At 43.2% G+C, this 22,338-nt stretch overlaps 1 protein-coding gene across 1 annotated transcript; it reads left to right on the forward strand.

Annotated features, from left to right (window-relative positions):
- Window positions 1–1,077: 1,077 nt before the first annotated feature.
- Window positions 1,078–22,065, forward strand: LOC149434964 (uncharacterized). The gene is made up of 4 exons (XM_089663170.1): window positions 1,078–1,104; window positions 5,450–5,656; window positions 5,772–5,913; window positions 21,944–22,065. Exons 1-4 carry the CDS (start codon window positions 1,078–1,080, stop codon window positions 22,063–22,065), a joined length of 498 nt encoding a protein of 165 aa, XP_089519296.1.
- The last annotated feature ends 273 nt before the right edge of the window (window positions 22,066–22,338 follow it).

The raw sequence follows: 22,338 nt of genomic DNA on the forward strand, positions 1-22,338 counted from the left end.
AAATCGGAACTTTAATTCTCTATCTTTTGGAAAAAAAACAATATTTTCTCATTTCTGTTATAAAAATATCCAATAAACTCAAATTTTGTCATAAATTTAGGCCAACATGTATTTTGCTATATGTCTTTAGTAAAAAAAAATCCCAATAACTGCATAATAATTGGTTTGTGTGAAAGTTATAGCGTCTACAAACTATGGGATAGATAATGGAATTTATACAACTTATACTTTCTGACTGCCATCACATTTCTTGAGGTGCTAAAATACTAGGATAGTACATACACCCCCAAATGACCCCTTTTCAGAAAGAAGACACCCTAAGCTATCTGCTGAGAGGCATGTTGAGTCCATGGAAGATTTATTTTTTCTAAAAGTTTTTTTTTTACACAAAATTGTCACTTTAATGACATATTGCTCACACAAGCCATGGGTAAATGTGGAATTACACCCCAAATACATTCTGCTACTTCTACCGAGTATGAGGATACCACATGTGAGAGACGTTTTGGGAGCCTAGCTACATACGGGAGTGTAACGGAAGCGTAGGCAGGACAGAACCCACGAAGAAGATGGGAAACACACAAAGCTTTATTGAACTCTGAAAGACACTCAATCAGGACAGTTCATGGCACTCCGCGACATGCGGCTTGTAGGGACACCCACGGTAAGTGGGCTCACGGGGACTCAAGGGGAGCTTGGCTTTGGCGTCTGGCCTCAACACAGCGTACTAAGGACAACAGGCTCACGGGGACCCAATGGGACTTTAGTTGTGGGGTCTGGCCTAGCACAGCTCCCATACAGCTTTCTAGGGACATCAGGCTCACAGGGACTCAACGGGACTCCAACTGTGGAGTCTGGCCTAGCACAGCTCTCACTCAGCTTTCTAGGGACATAGGGCTCATAGGGACTCAAAGGGACTCCAACTGTGGAGTCTGGCCTAGCACAGTTCCCACACAGCTTTCTAGGGACATCGGGCTCACGGGGACTCAAAGGGACTCCAACTGTGGAGTCTGGCCTAGCACAGCTCCCACCCAGCTTTCTAGGGACATCAGGCTCACGGGGACTCAATGGGTAGCGATGGCTCAAGCACTCAGGGGCATCACAGTTAGCTATACTCTGGGCACGCCATGGGGCAGTTCAAGTAATGGTAGTCTAGGCGTGTAGTAGGGGCAGTTCATGACCCGGGTGTCTGTGCGCACAACAGGGACAGTTCATGACACGGGTGGTCGGTGCGCACAACAGGGACAGTTCAGGACACGGGTAGTTTGTGCGCACAACAGGGACAGTTCAGGACACGGGGGTCGGTGCGCACACCAGGGACAGTTCAAGACACGGGTGGTCTGTGCGCACAACAGGGACAGTTCATGGCTTCTAGGGACACTTACGATAGGTGTCTTGCAGGTGCTCAACAGCAGGAGGCTTCCAGAGGGATAGGCGACTTGCAGACGCTCAGCAGCAGGCAGCTTCCAGGGACAAAGCGGTCAGCAGGCAGTGCAGCTTCCCAGGGGCCCAACGATCAGCAGACAGGATGGCTTCCCAGGGGCCCAACGATCAGCAGACAGGATGGCTTCCCAGGGGCCCAACGATCAGCAGATGGGATGGCTTCCCAGGGGCCCAATGATCAGCAGATGGGACAGCTTCCCAGGGGCCCAGTGATCTGCAGACAGGATGGCTTCCCAGGGACCCTCAGCAACAGACAGCGGCCCTCACAGTGGCCAGCTTCTCCAGTGCCCAGCAATCAGCAGCAGGGGCCCTCGTAGCAGCCAGGAACAGCAGCAGGAGTCATGGCCATGGGGTCTGACCTTTGAGGAGGGGGCTCATGCAGAGCACTCAGCAGGGATGCCTGCAGAGGCCCGGGCCCCACCCGGACCTCCCACAACCGCAGTGGCTCCAGGGACAGCAGCAGGAGTCTTAGCCGTGGGGTCTGACCTGTGGTAAGGGGGCTCATGCAGAGCACGCAGTGGGGATGCCTGCAGAGGCCCGGGCCCCACCCGGACCTCCCATGACTGTGGTGGCCCCAGGGACAGCAGCGGGAGGAAGAGAGCAAGCCTGGTCTCAAGATGGCCTTTTAAAAGCTGTGCCGGATGCTTCCAGGTTGCCCCAGCAATGGCCAGCCCAACGCCGCATTGCCGGGCAATGAGGCACGTCCCTTGACAGGGGCCATGCTCTTGAGAGCCTTTGTCTGTCTGAGAGTACAGTCACGAGAAACTATCGTGCCCTGCACTGCACTCACCAGGGGTGCGCAGCGCCGGGTTAGCGGCCCCGCACCAGAATCCCTCAGTGAGGTGTCACTTCTCTCTGTCTATATGGCCATAGAGGTGTGAGGTCCGCCACAGGGGTCAGTTCCCTCTCATCCTGCACAGCCTGCCTTCACAGGCTGCGTGAGGATGTGAGGAGGTGACGAGGGGCAGGGGGGTGAGGTGACCCCCCTCATCCTGTGCAGCCCATCTTCAAAGGCTGCAACAGGATGAGGAGAGGGTGAGGGGACACGGGAAAGACACAGGCACTGGGGGGGGGGGGTTTTGAACAAGGAGCAGGCACTCCATGACAGGGAGCCCGAAATCCAATGACCACTTTGAAAGCCTGAAGGTGCATAACTTCCTCATTTCACTTCCTCACTACCTATCAGTTTCGGGGGCCCTGAAATACCAGGATAGCACCAACCCCCCCCAAATCAAAGGTCTGATATACAGGTTTGACCCCATATCTGACCAGCTTATTGGGGAGAAATAGTTTGAATGCAAGGTGGCCTAAAAAATTAATTAACACACATTTTTTTGGTGGGGAGTATAGACATCTGCACATTTTTGGTTAAGGTGATTTGTGAGGGGCTGAATTTTGTGGAGCCGGTCAAATTCAGGGTTACCCCGAGGATGACAGAGTGTATTGTCATTGAAATGCATAAAACACATTATACTCTCATATCTATGCCTGGCCATGGCAGCAGAGAACACGGCATATGATGAATCGGGTCTGCGGACAAATACAAGTGCAATTAATTTTTCTTATTAATGCCCATGTGGAGGTTTAGGACCAAAAAAAACCTAAATTCAGAAACTGTAATAGGTTTCCATGCGAACAGTCTGGCAAGGTTTGAATTTGGGTTGGTGGTGATAAACTCTTGTGCATATAAAATGCTTTGATCCACAATCAATGCATAGAGCTCTTCCGTGAAAAACAGCTCCAAAAAATCAAGGGAAGTAGTTAAATTTGCTGTTTCCACCTGAATTCCGGGTTGGGCAGTGAATGGGGGAAGTACAGGTGCTGCAGAATTTGTGGGCTGCCAATCAGGATTTGCAAGCACACCCGGAAGAATACTATCTGCTCTACGGTCCTGTGTGCAAATTTTTGGTGGCTGCGGGACAATACTTGTGCTCACCACCCCACCAGCTTGTACTGCACTTATGGGACTCACCACGTCACCAAGTGATACTGCAGTGCTGGTATGTGAAAGATCAGGATGTATTAGGCCGCTGGTGCTCGCCAGTTCACCAAAAGGTAGTGCGGCACTAGTACTGGCACTCTGCTGCATATGAGAGTCATCATGCGTTTGTATCACCTTAGCAACCTGGGAACGGGGTTGGGTATGCCTGACCTTAGCAGGAACCTCTTCTCCGTCATCTGAGTGATCTGTCAGGGTGCCGCTGCTGTCTACAGATTCGTATTCTGAGCCTGATTCTGTCAGGGAGTCTTCCCTTTCGCTCTCACCTGACATGCTCAGAATCCTGTAGGCCTCGTCACTAGTGTACCTTTGCTTGGACATTTTGGCCATTAATTTATAGGTACCTAGTGCGACTCACCAGAAAAAGAGCGCCTGGCTGTCAGGGACTGCTTGAACCGCTACAATAAATTTACCGACAAGTGCTAACAGAGATCAGGCCTGATTCTGCCAACACTGCGGTTTTGTGTGTAATGTATCAAGTGACAGTTATCTACTGACACTGCACTTGCTGGGGGAGAAGGGGGGCGTAGGGGATAAAGGCAGGTGCTGGCAGGTGTTGGAGCTGATCCCGCTAACGCTGCATTTTTGGGGATATTATAGTAATGTGAACTCTGGTATAGCGCTAATCTGATCAAAGATATTGATCCGCTCAGACACTATACTAGCAATGGAGGTTTAGAGTGCAAGCGAGCGTGTTCCTGGCAATAAAGGGGTCAAATGTGATTACTGGTGTACTAGCGGCAATCTGACGCTATCTGGGAGGGGCGCTAACTGACGCTAACACTATCTGAAGTCACCAGTGACACTAATACAGTGATCAGTAAAAATCTGTTCACTGTAATCAATGACACTGGTGACAGGGCAGTGAAGGGGTTAACTGGGGGGCCGATCAGGGGGTTAAATGTGACCTAGGTGTGTTCTAACTGTGGGTATGTGCTGTTTTACTTACAATTTGTATGTCTTCTCTCTCTGGGAAGGAATGTGCCCAGGCAGAGAAGAATGACATCATATCCTGTCCTGTGTAACTGTCAACAAAGGACAGGATAGGACAGGGACCGATCATCCGATTTCAGCCGGACATCACTGACTGAAACTGAATGATTGATCCCTCGGGGATCAAATGGTGACAGCCACAAGTCGTGGGGGCGTGCGTACGCCCCCCCCTGCCCGAGAAAAACCTTGGGAGTGTGGACACGTTTAAAAACGTGGTTTTGCGCAGCCGTGCCACCCTGTCACCATTTTAATGCAGTGGCTGTTCGGCAAAGAGGTTAGGGGACGTTTATCGGGGCTGCAGTTCCTCTAAACTCCACAAGATGGGGATCTCATTTCTACTACCCAGACAGGACTTCTCTATGGAATACAGACAGGAAGTGATGTCAGGTACAGTCAGGAAGTGATGTCAGGTACTAATAGGAAGTGATGTCAGGAACAGACAGGAAGTCATCTGGAATAAAGACATGAAGTTCCATATGGTGTGAAGCAGATCAGAGACATTGGTGGATTTGGCAGCAGAGGAAGTAATAAGATGTTATGTTCTATTTACACCCAGTAACCCCCCCGTCATGTCCATCCTCTTCCTCCATAGTCACTGTGATGTCTTTTATCTCCAGCAGATGATACACGCATGTTGATGATACACATCAATATTTAGAAGGACACAAGGATCTCTACAAGGACGTCATGATGGACAATCAGCCGCCCCTCACATCACCGGGTAAGAGGAGACTTTATTGTAAAGGAGAGAGCAGTACGGAGGATCCACCTAGATCCCCCATCATCTGATAAACACATAGAAACAATGGATTCAGTCAGTGTGTGTGTTTCCTACAGATGGATCCAGTCATGGGAACCCACCAGAGAGATGTCCCCGTCCTCTGTATTCCCGGGATTCCACACAGGAAGGTCACACCATCCCTCACCATCATCAGGTAGATGATGACAATTATTGGTAGTTGTGATTTATACACAGCATGTTTGTTACAATGAATGTTTTATTATATCTTTCAGAGTGGAATCCTCGGGGATGATAATATTGATGTTAAAGAAGAGTATAAAGTGGAGGATGAGGAGTATGGAGTGATGGAGGAGTTTTCAGAAGGACACAAGGATATGATGGAGCCACCTAATACCAGGAACCCACCAGAGAGATGTCCCCGTCCTCTGTATTCCAGGGATTCCACACAGGAAGGTCACACCATCCCTCACCATTACAAGGTTGGTGGGATGGAGCATCTAGAACATGGACTCATAGAGACAATGTGTGGAGTTTTTTTTTTTTTTGTGACCTTATATTTTACAGATGATATTCTCTCTCATTTCCTTGATTTAGAGTGGAGATCCAATCGATATAGAATTTGAGGTGAAAGCAGAAGAAGAAGAGGCGTATGTGAGGGATGATCAGCAGTCTATGGAGGAGGATGGAATAACGGGGACATTTATAGAGGAGGACACTCCTACAGAGATCAGCACAGGTGGGTCATTTATTATTATTATTATACGGGATTTATGGCGCCAACAGTTTGCTCAGCGCTTTACAATATAATGGGAGACAATACAGCAACAATACAGTTCAATACAAGAGGGTTAAGAGGGCCCTGCTCCTTGGAGCTTACAATCTAGGAGGGAGGGGCTAGTGGTACAAAAGGTAGTAACTGTGGGGGATGGACTGGTTGGAAGAGTAGAAGATTCCAGTATTAGCTGAGGGCAGGATAGGCTTCCCTGAAGAGAGAGGTTTTTCTGACATTGCCGAAAGTGGGCAGAGTAGGTGATAGTGTGATAAATTGGGGTAAAGAGTTCCACAGGATGGGGGAAGCTCTGGAGAAGTCCTGGAGATGAGCATGGGAGGAGGAGACAAGGGAGCTAGAGAGCAGGGGGTCTTGCGAGGAGCGGAAAGTACGGTTTGGGTGATATTTGGAGAAAAGATTGGTGATGTAATTTGGGGCAGAGTTATAAATAGCTTTATACGTTATTGTTAATGTTTTGAATTTTATCCATTGGGCAATGGGAAGCCAGTGGAGGGATTAGCAGGGAGGGGTGGAGGACACTGAATGGAGGCCAGTGGAGGGATTGGCAGAGAGGGGTGGAGGACACTGAATGGAGGTCAGTGGAGGGATTGGCAGAGAGGGGTGGAGGACACTGAATGGAGGACAGTGGAGGGATTGGCAGAGAGGGGTGGAGGACACTGAATGGAGGACAGTGGAGGGATTGGCAGAGAGGGGTGGAGGACACTGAATGGAGGACAGTGGAGGGATTGGCAGAGAGGGGTGGAGGACACTGAATGGAGGCCAGTGGAGGGATTGGCAGAGAGGGGTGGCAGATACAGAACGGTTAGTAAGGTGGATGAGTCTGGCAGCAGCATTCATGATAGACTGAAGAGGGGATAGCCTGCGATGAAGTCGGCCAATGAGGAGGGAGTTACAATAGTAAAGGCGAGATATAACAAGGGAGTGAATAAGTTGCTTAGTGGTTTCCGAGGTTAGGAACGGGCATATCTTGGAGATGTTGCGGAGGTGAAGTCTACAAGATTTGGACAGCGATTGGATTTGTGGCTGAAAGGACAGATGGGAGTCTAGGATTAAACCTAGTACCCTGGCATGAGGGGAGGGACTGATGATTGTGTTATTGATCTTGATGGAGAAGTCAGGGGAGGGGGCACGGGCTGGGGGGAATACTAAGAGCTCAGTTTTGGAAAGATTGAGTTTGAGGAAGTGGAGTGACATCCATGCCGATATGTCACTTAGTAGGTTAGTAATACGGGAGGAGACTGAAGGGGTGAGGTGAGGAGGAGACTGAAGGGGTGAGGTGAGGAGGAGACTGAAGGGGTGAGGTGAGGAGGAGACTGAAGGGGTGAGGTGAGCAGTAGAAAGAGAGATTTGTGTGTCGTCAGCATAGAGATGGTACTTAAAGCCGTGGGAGTTTATCAAGTGACCAAGGGAGGAGGTGTAGATGGAGAAGAGCAGGGGCCCAAGGACGGAACTTTGAGGGACCCCTACAGAGAGAGGGAGTGAAGAGGAGGAGGCAGAGTTATTGGTAACACTGAAGGAGCGCTGCAATAGGTAGGAGGAGAACCAGGAGAGAGTGGAGTCTCGAAGGCCAAGAGAGTGGAGTTTTTTGAGGAGGAGTGGATGGTCAACCATATTAAAAGCTGCAGAGAGGTCAAGTAATAGGAGTATGGAATAGTGGCCATTGGTTGGGATGAGTACAGAGAAGTGGCCATTGGTTTTAGCAATTAGTAGATCATTAGTGGAGTGTAGAGAGTGAAATCCAGACTGTAAAGGGTCAAGAAGGTTGTTGTCAGTGAGGTCGGAGCTCAGGTGATGTATTACACATGGAGATCATATCACCCCCTTATGTATTATACATGGTGATCACATCCCCCTTATGTATTATACATGGAGATCATATCCCCCCTTATGTATTATACATGGAGATCATATCCCCCCTTATGTATTATACATGGAGATCATATGCCCCCTTATGTAATATACATGGTGATCATATCCCCCCTTATGTATTATACATGGATATCATATCCCCCCTTATGTATTATACATGGAGATCATATCCCCCTTATGTATTATACATGGAGATCATATCCCCCCCCTTATGTATTATACATGGTGATCATATCCCCCTTATGTATTATAGATGGAGATCATATCCCCCCTTATGTATTATACATGGAGATCATATCCCCTCTTATGTATTATACATGGTGATCATATCCCCCCTTATGTATTATACATGGAGATCATATTCCCCCTTATGTATTATACATGGTGATCATATCCCCCCTTATGTATTATACATGGAGATCATATTCCCCCTTATGTATTATACATGGAGATCATATCCCCCCTTATGTATTATACATGGAGATCATATCCCCCCCTTATGTATTATACATGGAGATCATATCCCCCCTTATGTATTATACATGGAGATCATATCCCCCTTATGTATTATACATGGAGATCAAATCCCCCTTATGTATTATACATGGAGATCATATCCCCCCCTTATGTATTATACATGGAGATCATATCCCCCCTTATGTATTATACATGGAGATCATATCCCCCTTATGTATTATACATGGAGATCATATCCCCCTTATGTATTATACATGGAGATCATATCCCCCCTTATGTATTATACATGGAGATCATATCCCCCCTTATGTATTATACATGGAGATCATATCCCCCCCTTATGTATTATACATGGAGATCATATCCCCCCCTTATGTATTATACATGGAGATCATATCCCCCCCTTATGTATTATACATGGAGATCATATCCCCCCTTATGTATTATACATGGAGATCATATCCCCCCCTTATGTATTATACATGGAGATCATATCCCCCCTTATGTATTATACATGGTGATCATATCCCCCCTTATGTATTATACATGGTGATCATATCCCTCCCCTTATGTATTATACATGGTGATCATATCCCCCCTTATGTATTATACAAGGTGATCATATCCCTCCTTATGTATTATACAAGGTGATCATATCCCCCCTTATGTATTATACATGGTGATCATATCCCCCTTATGTATTATACATGGAGATCATATCCCCCCTTATGTATTATACATGGAGATCATATCCCCCCCTTATGTATTATACATGGAGATCATATCCCCCTTATGTATTATACATGGAGATCATATCCCCCCTTATGTATTATACATGGAGATCATATCCCTCCTTATGTATTATACATGGAGATCATATCCTCCCCTTTTGTATTATACATGGAGATCATATCCCCCCTTATGTATTATACATGGAGATCATATCCCCCCCTTATGTATTATACATGGAGATCATATCCTCCTTTATGTATTATACATGGAGATCATATCCCCCCCTTATGTATTATACATGGTGATCATATCCCCCTTATGTATTATACATGGAGATCATATCCCCCTTATGTATTATACATGGAGATCATATCCCCCCTTATGTATTATACATGGTGATCATATCCCCCCTTATGTATTATACATGGTGATCATATCCCCCCTTATGTATTATACATGGTGATCATATCCCCCTTATGTATTATACATGGAGATCATATCCCCCCTTATGTATTATACATGGAGATCATATCCCCCCTTATGTATTATACATGGTGATCATATCCCCCCTTATGTATTATACATGGTGATCATATCCCTCCTAATGTATTATACATGGTGATCATATCCCCCCTTATGTATTATACATGGTGATCATATCCCCCTTATGTATTATACATGGTGATCATATCCCCCTTATGTATTATACATGGAGATCATATCCCCCCTTATGTATTATACATGGAGATCATATCCCCCCTTATGTATTATACATGGAGATCATATCCCCCCCTTATGTATTATACATGGAGATCATATCCCCCCCTTATGTATTATACATGGAGATCATATCCCCCCCTTATGTATTATACATGGAGATCAAATCCCCCTTATGTATTATACATGGAGATCATATCCCCCTTATGTATTATACATGGAGATCATATCCCCCCCTTATGTATTATACATGGAGATCACATCCCCCTTATGTACAGTTGTGACCAAAATTATTCAACCCCCAATGCTGTAAAGGGGTTTAGGGACTATAGTGTACATTTGGAATTGTATTCAGAATCAAATCCTACAAGGACGTTGTAACTACCCAAATGCAACTAAAATGACATCAATTGTTTATGTAATACAGTAGTAAATGGTTCTTATGTGGTTTCTTCATTGCCACAATTATTCAACCCCTTAAAGACTACCACTCTGAAGAACAGAGGTTCATACAGGTGCTTTCCATCAGGTATTGAAAACACCTGTGGATGTCACCGAGCAGCAATCAAGCATAATAAGCACCAATTAGGCAGCTTTAAAATGACTGTGATACTCAGCTCCTTCTAGACATTTACTGGTGTGGTTACAAACATGGTGAAGGCAAGAGAATGGTCCAGGAAGACAAGAGAAGAGGTGATTTCTCTTCACAGGAAGGGCAATGGCTATAAGAAGATTGCAAAGATGTTAAACATACCAAGAGACACCTTAGGAAGCATCATTCGCAAATTCAAGGCAAAGGGCACTGTTGAAACGCTACCTGGTCGTGGCAGAAAGAAGATGCTGACTTCGACTGCTGTGCGCTACCTGAAGCGTAGAGTGGAGAGAAGTCCCCGTGTGACTGCTGAGGAACTGAGAAAAGATTTGTCAGATGTGGGTACAGAAGTTTCAGCCCAGACAATAAGACGCACACTGCGTAATGAAGGCCTCCGTGCCAGAACTCCCAGGCGTACCCCCTTGCTGTCTCCAAAGAATAAGAAGAGTCGACTGCAGTATGCCAAAAGCCATGTGGACAAACCACAAAAGTTGTGGGATAGTGTTCTGTGGACTGATGAAACAAAATTAGAACTGTTTGGGCCCATGGATCAACGCTATGTTTGGAGGAGGAAGAACAAGGCCTATGATGAAAAGAACACCTTGCCTACTGTGAAGCATGGTGGAGGGTCAATCATGCTTTGGGGCTGTTTTGCTTCTGCAGGTACAGGGAAGCTTCAGCGTGTGCAAGGTACCATGAATTCTCTTCAGTACCAGGAGATATTGGATGGAAACGTGATGCAGTCCGTCACACACCTGAGGCTTGGGAGACGTTGGACCTTTCAACAGGACAATGATCCCAAGCATACCTCCAAGTCCACTAGAGCATGGTTGCAGAGGAAAGGCTGGAACATTTTGGAGTGGCCATCGCAGTCACCAGACTTAAATCCGATTGAGAACCTCTGGTGGGACTTAAAGAAAGCAGTTGCAGTGCGCAAGCCTAAGAATGTGACTGAACTGGAGGCCTTTGCCCATGAAGAATGGGCGAAGATACCCGTAGATCGCTGCAAGACACTTGTGTCAAGCTATGCTTCACGTTTAAAAGCTGTTATAACTGTAAAAGGATGCTGTACTAAGTACTAAGATTGAATGTCACTTGGGGGTTGAATAAAACTGATAATGCTGTGAGCACAGAAAAGACATTTGTGGTTATTTCATTATAACTGTTATGTTATATTTGTCTGACCTACAAGTGCCTCTTTAATGTAAATGTAAGCAAGATGACTGAATGATCAAAAGCAATGTCAAACTGGCCAAAACACTCAATTTCAGTGGGGGTTGAATAATTTTGGTCACAACTGTATTATACATGGAGATCACATCCCCCCTTATGTATTATACATGGAGATCATATCCCCCCCTTATGTATTATACATGGAGATCATATCCCCCCCTTATGTATTATACATGGAGATCATATCCCCCTTATGTATTATACATGGAGATCATATCCCCCCCTTATGTATTATACATGGAGATCATATCCCCCCCTTATGTATTATACATGGAGATCATATCCCCCCCCTTATGTATTATACATGGTGATCATATCCCCCCTTATGTATTATACATGGAGATCATTTCCCCCCTTATGTATTATACATGGAGATCATATCCCCCCTTATGTATTATACATGGAGATCATTTCCCCTCCTTATGTATTATACATGGTGATCATATCCCCCTTATGTATTATACATGGAGATCATTTCCCCCCCCTTATGTATTATACATGGTGATCATATCCCCCTTATGTATTATACATGGAGATCATATCCCCCCTTATGTATTATACATGGAGATCATATCCCCCCTTATGTATTATACATGGAGATCATATCCCCCCTTATGTATTCTACATGGAGATCATATCCCCCCTTATGTATTATACATGGAGATCATATCCCCCCCTTATGTATTATACATGGTGATCATATCCCCCTTATGTATTATACATGGAGATTATATCCCCCCTTATGTATTATACATGGTGATCATATCCCCCTTATGTATTATACATGGAGATCATATCCCCCCCTTATGTATTATACATGGAGATCATATCCCCCTTATGTATTATACATGGAGATAATATCCCCCCTTATGTATTATACATGGAGATCATATCCCCCTTATGTATTATACATGGAGATCATATCCTCCCTTATGTATTATACATGGAGATCATATCCCCCCCTTATGTATTATACATGGAGATCATATCCCCCCTTATGTATTATACATGGAGATCATATCCTCCCTTATGTATTATACATGGTGATCATATCCCCCTTATGTATTATACATGGAGATCATATCCCCCCTTATGTATTATACATGGAGATCATATCCCCCCCTTATGTATTATACATGGAGATCATATCCCCCCCTTATGTATTATACATGGAGATCATATCCCCCTTATGTATTATACATGGAGATCATATCCCCCCTTATGTATTATACATGGAGATCATATCCCCCCTTATGTATTATACATGGAGATCATAACCCCCACCTTATGTATTATACATGGAGATCATATCCCCCCCTTATGTATTATACATGGAGATCATATCCCCCCTTATGTATTATACATGGAGATCATATCCCCTCCCTTATGTATTATACATGGAGATCATATCCCCCCTTATGTATTATACAGGGAGATCATATCCCCCCTTATGTATTATACATGGAGATCATATCCCCCTTATGTATTATACATGGAGATCATATCCCCCCTTATGTATTATACAGGGAGATCATATCCCCCCTTATGTATTATACATGGAGATCATATCCCCCTTATGTATTATACATGGAGATCATATCCCCCCTTATGTATTATACATGGAGATCATATCCCCCCTTATGTATTATACATGGAGATCATATCCCCCCTTATGTATTCTACATGGAGATCATATCCCCCCTTATGTATTATACATGGAGATCATATCCCCCCCTTATGTATTATACATGGTGATCATATCCCCCTTATGTATTATACATGGAGATTATATCCCCCCTTATGTATTATACATGGTGATCATATCCCCCTTATGTATTATACATGGAGATCATATCCCCCCCTTATGTATTATACATGGAGATCATATCCCCCTTATGTATTATACATGGAGATAATATCCCCCCTTATGTATTATACATGGAGATCATATCCCCCTTATGTATTATACATGGAGATCATATCCTCCCTTATGTATTATACATGGAGATCATATCCCCCCCTTATGTATTATACATGGAGATCATATCCCCCCTTATGTATTATACATGGAGATCATATCCTCCCTTATGTATTATACATGGTGATCATATCCCCCTTATGTATTATACATGGAGATCATATCCCCCCTTATGTATTATACATGGAGATCATATCCCCCCCTTATGTATTATACATGGAGATCATATCCCCCCCTTATGTATTATACATGGAGATCATATCCCCCTTATGTATTATACATGGAGATCATATCCCCCCTTATGTATTATACATGGAGATCATATCCCCCCTTATGTATTATACATGGAGATCATAACCCCCACCTTATGTATTATACATGGAGATCATATCCCCCCCTTATGTATTATACATGGAGATCATATCCCCCCTTATGTATTATACATGGAGATCATATCCCCTCCCTTATGTATTATACATGGAGATCATATCCCCCCTTATGTATTATACAGGGAGATCATATCCCCCCTTATGTATTATACATGGAGATCATATCCCCCTTATGTATTATACATGGAGATCATATCCCCCCTTATGTATTATACAGGGAGATCATATCCCCCCTTATGTATTATACATGGAGATCATATCCCCCTTGGGATTTTTAATATCAGACCCTATATTGTTTAAAAAAATATATTATTAAGTCGGGGTCCCAACACTGAACCTTGGGGTACCCCACTAACCCCTTCCATACCGGGCACTTTTCCCCCTTCCTGCCCAGGGCATTTTTCAGGTTTCAGCGCTCTCACACTTTGCATGACAACTGCGCGATCATACAACATTGTACCCAAAGTAAAAATTGGGGGATATCTGTACCGTCCTGACATTTGGGGGATATCTGTACTGTTCTGACATTTGGAGGATATCTGTACCGTCCTGACATTTGGGGGATATCTGTACCGTCCTGACATTTGGGGTTATCTGTACCGTCCTGACATTTGGGGGATATCTGTACTGTCCTGACATTTGGGGGATATCTGTACCGTCCTGACATTTGGGGGATATCTGTACCGTCCTGACATTTGGGGGATATCTGTACCATCCTGACATTTGGGGGATATCTGTACTCTCCTGACATTTGGGTGATATCTGTACCGTTCTGACATTTGGGGGATATCTGTACCGTTCTGACATTTGGGGGATATCTGTACCGTCCTGACATTTGGGGGATATCTGTACCGTCCTGACATTTGGGGGATATCTGTACCGTCCTGACATTTGGGGGATATCTTTACCATCCTGACATATTTGGGGGATATCTGTACCCTCCTGACATTTGGGGGATATTTGTACCCTCCTGACATTTGGGGGATATCTGCACCGTCCTGACATTTGGGGATATCCGCACCAGCCTGACATTTGGGGGATATCTGCACCATCCTGACATTTGGGGGATATCTGCACCGTCCTGACATTTGGGGGGATATCTGCACCATCCTGACATTTGGGGGATATTTGTACTGTCTTGACATTTGGGGGATATATGTACTGTCCTGACATTTGAGGGATATCTGCACCGTCCTGACATTTGAGGGATATCTGTACTGTTCTGACTAGAGATGAGCGAATCGAACCTGGCAAAGTGGAATTCGTTTCGAATATCAGGAAAAATTCGATTCGCATCGAATCCGAATTTTAGCAAACTTCGGGTGCACGAATCGAATTTTTCCCGATCAGCCGGCAAAAGTGTCACTGCAGAGAGCTCCGCTATTTCTGACAGTTCTGACAGTTCATTTACAACGGTTGAAACATTGTATCTATTTGTTTCCATTTAGGATACAGATGTTTTTATTCGGAAATAAATAGATACAATGTTTCAACCGCTGTAAATGTGAAGGAACTGTCAGAGAACTGTCAGAAATAGCGGAGCTCTCTGCAGATACACTTTTTGCTGTACTGGAATTCTTCTTCTTTTCATTCTTCTTCTTTTCATTCTTCTTCTTCTTCTTCTTCTTTTCATTCTTCTTCTTCTTCTTCTTCTTCTTTTCATTCTTCTTCTTCTTCTTTTCATCCTTCTGTTCACTCTTCTTTTCATTCTTCTTCTTCTTCTTTTCATTCTTCTTCTTTTCATTCTTCTTTTCATTCTTCTTCTTCTTCTTTTCATTCTTCTTCTTCTTCTTTTCATTCTTCTTCTTCTTCTTTTCATTCTTCTTTTCATTCTTCTTTTCATTCTTCTTCTCATTCTTCTTTTCATTCTTCTTCTTCTTTTCATTCTTCTTCTTCTTCTTCTTTTCATTCTTCTTCTTCTTCTTCTTTTCATTCTTCTTTTCATTCTTCTTATTCTTCTTTTCATTCTTCTTCTTCTTCTTCTTCTTTTCATTCTTCTTCTTCTTTTCATTCTTCTTTTTCTTCTTTTCATTCTTCTTCTTCTTCTTCTTTTCATTCTTCTTTTTCTTCTTTTCTTTCTTCTTCTTCTTCTTCTTCTTTTCATTCTTCTTATTCTTCTTCTTCTTTTCATTCTTCTTCTTTTCATTCTTTTTTCTTCTTTTCATTCTTTTTTTTCTTCTTTTCATTCTTCTTTTTCTTCTTTTCATTCTTCTTTTTCTTCTTTTCATTCTTCTTCTTTTTCTTTTCATTCTTCTTCTTCTTCTTCTCCTTTTCGTCTTTTCATTCTTCTTCTTCTTTTCATTCTTCTTTTCATTCTTCTCATTCTTCTTTTCATTCTTCTTTTCATTCTTCTTCTCATTCTTCTTTTCATTCTTCTTCTTCTTTTCATTCTTCTTCTTCTTCTTTTCATTCTTCTTTTCATTCTTCTTATTCTTCTTTTCATTCTTCTTCTTCTTCTTCTTTTCATTCTTCTTCTTCTTTTCATTCTTCTTTTTCTTCTTTTCATTCTTCTTCTTCTTCTTCTTTTCATTCTTCTTTTTCTTCTTTTCATTCTTCTTCTTCTTCTTTTCATTCTTCTTCTTCTTCTTCTTCTTCTTTTCATTCTTCTTCTTTTCATTCTTCTTCTTTTCATTCTTCTTTTCCTTCTTCTTTTCATTCTTCTTTTCATTCTTCTTTTTCTTCTTTTCATTCTTCTTTTTCTTCTTTTCATTCTTCTTTTTCTTTTCATTCTTCTTCTTCTTCTTCTTCTTCTTTTCATTCTTCTTCTTCTTCTTCTTCTTTTCATTCTTCTTCTTCTTCTTTTCATTCTTCTTCTTCTTCTTCTTCTTCTTCTTCTTCTTCTTTTCATTCTTCTTCTTCTTCTTCTTCTTTTCATTCTTCTTCTTCTTCTTCTTCTTTTCATTCTTCTTCTTCTTCTTCTTTTCATTCTTCTTCTTCTTCTTCTTTTCATTCTTCTTCTTCTTCTTCTTCTTTTCATTCTTCTTCTTTTCATTCTTCTTCTTCTTTTCCTTCTTCTTCTTTTCATTCTTCTTCTTTTTCTTCTTCTTCTTTTCCTTCTTCTTTTCCTTCTTCTTTTCATTCTTCTCATTCTTCTTCTTCTTCTTCTCATTCTTCTTCTTCTTCTTCTTCTTCTCATTCTTCTTCTTCTTCTTCTCATTCTTCTTCTTCTTCTTCTCATTCCTCTTCTTCTTCTTCTTCTCATTCATCTTCTTCTTTTCATTCTTCTTTTCATTCTTCTTCTTCTTCTTTTCATTCTTCTTCTCATTCTTCTTTTCATTCTTCTTCTTCTTCTTTTCATTCTTCTTCTTTTCATTCTTCTTTTCATTCTTCTTCTTCTTCTTTTCATTCTTCTTCTTCTTTTCATTCTTCTTTTTATTCTTCTTCTTTTCATTCTTCTTTTCATTCTTCTTCTTTTCCTTCTTCTTCTTCTTCTTTTCATTCTTCTTTTCCTTCTTCTTCTTCTTTTCATTCTTCTTTTCATTCTTCTTCTTCTTTTCATTCTTCTTTTAATTCTTCTTTTCATTCTTCTTCTCATTCTTCTTCTTCTCATTCTTCTTCTTCTCATTCTTCTTCTTTTCATTCTTCTTCTTTTCATTCTTCTTCTTCTTCTTTTCATTCTTCTTTTCATTCTTCTTCTTCGTCGTGCCCCGTGACTGCCCAAATGAGTGAAGTGTGCGGTGATTCTAAGATCGACGGCACTCATCTGCATGTCATACTGACTGACAGTATTATTTCTCTTCCCCAGCAGACTCCAAGGGCATTTAAATTAAAGGTACAGTGTTCTGCACTAATATAAAGGCTCTCTGAAGCCTAGAAACCCTTTTAATAAGTTAAATTCGCGGCGAATAAATTTGCATCAAATCGAATTTCTCCCGCAAATTCGGCGAATCAGCCGAATCGAATTTTTGAATAATTCGCTCATCTCTAGTTCTGACATTTGGGGGATATCTGTACTGTTCTGACATTTGGGGGATATCTGTCCTGTCCTGACATTTGGGGGATATCTGTCCTGTCCTGACATTTGGGGGATATCTTTCCCGTCCTGACATTTGGGGGATATCTGTACCGTCCTGACATTTGGGGGATATCTGTACCGTCCTGACATTTGGGGGATATCTGTACCGTCCTGACATTTGGGGGATATCTGTACCGTCCTGACATTTGGGGGATATCTGTACCGTCCTGACATTTGGGGGATATCTGTACTGTCCTGACAATCTTAGACCTCTAGAAATTAGTTTGGCCGTCAGTACTTCAGGATCAATCAATTTTCAGATATCTCCCATAGTTTGTGAACTCTATAACTTCCCTTCAGACTAAATCATAAATCCTAATTTGGGTTATTTTCACCAAAGACATGTAGCAGAATACACCTCAGCCTAAATTTATGAAGAACAATTATTTATTTGCAAACTTTTATAACAGAAACAAAGAAAAACGTGGGGTTTTTTTTCCAAAATTTTTGTTCTTCTTTTGGGAAGAAAATTAAGCCATTGTATACAACTGTCATGTGACCTGCACTATATACTCTATGTTGTACATTACATACTCCTGACCCCTGCACTATATACTCTGTTGTACATTTCATACTCCGGACCCCTGCGCTATATACTCTGTTGTACATTACATACTCCTGACCCCTGAAGTATATACTCTATGTTGTACATTACATACTCCTGACCCCTGCACTATATACTCTATGTTGTACATTCCATACTCCTGACCCCTGCACTATATACTCTATGTTGTACATTACATACTCCTGACCCCTGCACTATATACTCTATGTTGTATATTACATACTCCTGACCCCTACACTATATACTCTGTTGTACTTTCCATACTCTTGACCCCTGCGCTATATACTCTGTTGTACATTACATAGTCCTGACCCCTGAAGTATATACTCTATGTTGTACATTACATACTCCTGACCCCTGCACTATATACTCTATGTTGTACATTCAATAGTCCTGACTTCTGCTCTCCCCCCTCCCCCCACTGCTATATATACACATAATATGGATTCTCTTTTGTTCCCCCCATTTCCTCCCAGCTGGACATTTTATATCGGATGATGTGATTGGAGCACAGACTTTTACATGGTGATAATAATGTGATAACATCCTCCAACTTTGGACCCTTAAACAGAAAGTGATAATGAGGGAGGAGTCAATACCCCAATGATGGTGGTCTTCAGGATCAGTCCAGTCTTCATCTTGGTTGTTCTCCCCCCATCCTCACTCTCTGACCTCTGGTGGGGCTCAGCCCCGCTGTTCTTCATGACTAAATCATGGACTAAATAAGGAAGTGCAGTACTTCTTGTGTTGGGAAGATGGCGATGAGTGATAGAGGGGGTGGGGACCCTCGTCCTATAATCCCCTCATCACTGTCCCTCCTATAAAAGACAGTTCTGGTTGTTTCCTCACTCTCTGACTAAGGTCCATGAATAAAGAAATGACCTGGTAGGAGATCAGAGGAGCCATTTCCTAGTTCCCTTGAGGGTGGAATTGTAAGCTCCTCAGAGACCAAGCTGCCTGATGTGGGCAGAGTCCTGGTTTGGGGGAACCAATCAGCTCCTGTCTAGTAATCCTCTTTGTCTTTGTATTTTAGTCCATGGCCGGGAGATGAGGAAAACCTCTGAGGATTGTCTCACTTTGTCTCCAGACTGGAAAGTAGAAGATGAGGACATCACACAGTATAGTCCAGGAGAAAACCCGGCTCCCTCCAATGTCCATCCGGCACCACCCAGTGTAGATGGACCATCGGATTCCTCGTATCCTGAGGAACCTCAGACTGTGCGGGACCGGGCCGGCCTTCCAACAGGGAAGAGGTTCTCCTGTACTGAGTGCGGGAAGGGATTCTGTTCTAAATCCGGTCTTAATGTGCATAAAAGATCTCACACGGGAGAGAAGCCGTATTCCTGTGCTGAGTGTGGGAAATGTTTTTCAGACAAGTCTAATTTGTACAGGCATCAGAAATCTCACACGGGGGAGAAGCCATATTCCTGTCCTGAATGTGGGAAATGTTTTTCAGAGAAGTCCAGTCTGCACAAACATCAGAGATCTCACACGGGGGAGAAGCCGTATTCCTGTCCCGAGTGTGGGAAATGTTTTTCACTGAAGCGCATTCTTTACATCCATCAGAGATCTCACACGGGGGAGAAACTGTATTCTTGTCCTGAGTGCGGGAAATGTTTTTCAGAGAAGTCCCATCTTTACAGACATCAGAGATCTCACACGGGGGAAAAGCCGTATTCCTGTCCTGAGTGTGGGAAATGTTATTCATTGAAGTCCAGTCTGCACACACATCAGAGATTTCACACGGGGGAAAAGCCATATTCCTGTCCTGAGTGCGGGAAATGTTTTTCACAGAAGTCCCATCTTTATAGTCATAAGAGATGTCACACAGGAGAGAAGCCGTATTTCTGTCCTGAGTGCGGGAAATGTTTTTCAGATAAGTCCAGTCTTTCCAAACATCAGAGATCTCACACGGGGGACAAGCCGTATTCCTGTCCTGAGTGCGGGAAATGTTTTTTAGATAAGTCCCATCTATACACACATCAGAGATCTCACACAGGGGAGAAGCCGTATTCCTGCCCTGAGTGTGGGAAATGTTTTTCAGTGAAGTCCAGTCTTTACAGACATCAGAGATCTCACACTGGGCAAAAGCCGTATTCCTGTCCTGAGTGAGGGAAATGTTCCTCACTGAAGTCCTATGTTTCTGTACATCAGGGGTCCCACACAACCCTGGAGGTGTATTAGTGCCTTGAGTGCGGGAAATGTCTTCTAGATGAATGTTGCTGGACATCCCAGCTCTCATGTGGGGAAGAAGCACACCCTGATATACACCTCAGATATACTCCATGGCTGATCTTCATCATGGAAGAAACCGTTCATAAGGAGATCAGAGGTCCCCAAAGACATGGCTGAAGTGTGGGACCGGGTCAGCCATTGATATCAGGAGAAGAATAAAAATGGAGTCCTGCCCTGTGATTGGCTGAGTACATTTGTGGTGGGAGATTTCACAAACACTTGGAGGTCTATTATTGATACTTTGTGGACAAATGTTCCAAGCACTCATTAGGCCCACAGTTGGAGGTGAGGATAATACTTGCATGGTGGGGATCACTGAAGAGGTGGGTGGTAATAAAATGTCCCAATTCTAGAAGAGTGACTGATGGTGTACACATGGAAGCAATGGAATTGTGTGTATACCGGGAATGAAGGAGTGATTGGTGAATGCACATATTGGGACTTTCCCGTGTCTTTCTCCATACATGTTTCTTCTTGTATGTTTCCTGTGATACAAATGTCTGTGTATATGATCGGCACATGATGGTCTGTCTATGACAAACGTTTTATTGATCTGATCATTTCCATGGTGATTGTGGACACATTGTGATTGGTTGATGGGGGATGGAAAGCACAGAGAGCAGGAAGTAGAGCGCCATCCTTTCTCCCTTTCTCTATTCCTAGTTCAGATTTGTAGCAGAAATCCCCAACATGTAGCAATACACGGACAATTGATATCAGACAATGAGGCAGAGGAAGGCCAATCATGAAGCTGGGGGTGGTGCAGCATAGACTGGAACAGGGTCCTCCAGGAGTGCAGCTCACACTGCGGGCAGAACTCCTCCTACTGGGACATTCAGGCTTCACACAGCTACAGCTGCACTCCCGGGACTGCCACGCCTGGACTGTATATGGGGCGGGTGTGGAGGGATGAGGAGCAGGGATTGGCTATACATGTCTCTATTTATCCCTCTATAATCCCACATGGCAGAGATCGGGATTCCTTTTTATTTCCTTTCTAGCTCCCTTCTTTTCTTTCCGCCCTCCCTTCTCCCCCTCCCCTCTTCTCCCTTCCTCTCCCCCCTCCCCCCTTCCTTCCAACCCCTCCCTCCCTTCTCCCCCCTCCCCCTTCTTAAGCCCTCTTCTGTATTCCTATTCCTTTGTCTTTCTTTTATGTCCCTTTGTACATTTGTAGGATGTATTGTAGGATGTATAGATGTTGATGTGATCCCCGGTCTCCTCACTGCAACACACATTGGAGGACAGAACCCAGCAATGCTCTATGTACATCATCTGCAATGTCTATCCAGTCATTAATGTCATCTGTTCTCCCTGTTTGTAACACCCAAATGACTTGATGTTTTCTTTTTTTTTATTGACATAAAACCCAATAAATATTTCTTTAAAAAAAAAAACAAGTTCACAATGATGGTAAAAATTATTGTAGGCCCAAAATATCTATCACACTAGTAAAGAATACAATTCCAGTATCTATCCCGCCATTTGTAGACGCTGCAACTTTCACAGAAAACGATTCATTTACACGGATTGGGATTTTATTTTTAGCAAAGACACGGAGCAGAATACATT

Source organism: Staurois parvus, unplaced genomic scaffold (assembly GCF_062004578.1).
Source record: "Staurois parvus isolate SC_StPar_1 unplaced genomic scaffold, SC_StPar_1.0 ptg001636l, whole genome shotgun sequence".
Taxonomy (NCBI): domain Eukaryota; kingdom Metazoa; phylum Chordata; class Amphibia; order Anura; family Ranidae; genus Staurois; species Staurois parvus.

What these genes read in the sequence shown, in the direction of transcription:
- LOC149434964 (XM_089663170.1), top strand. Translation starts at nt 1,078, where the DNA reads ATGGCTCAAGCACTCAGGGGCATCACA. An exon ending in AAGCACTCAGGGGCATCACA is followed by an intron (nt 1,105 to 5,449) that starts GTTAGCTATACT and finishes TATATCTTTCAG; the next exon opens with AGTGGAATCCTCGGGGATGA. An exon ending in CCATCCCTCACCATTACAAG is followed by an intron (nt 5,657 to 5,771) that starts GTTGGTGGGATG and finishes TCCTTGATTTAG; the next exon opens with AGTGGAGATCCAATCGATAT.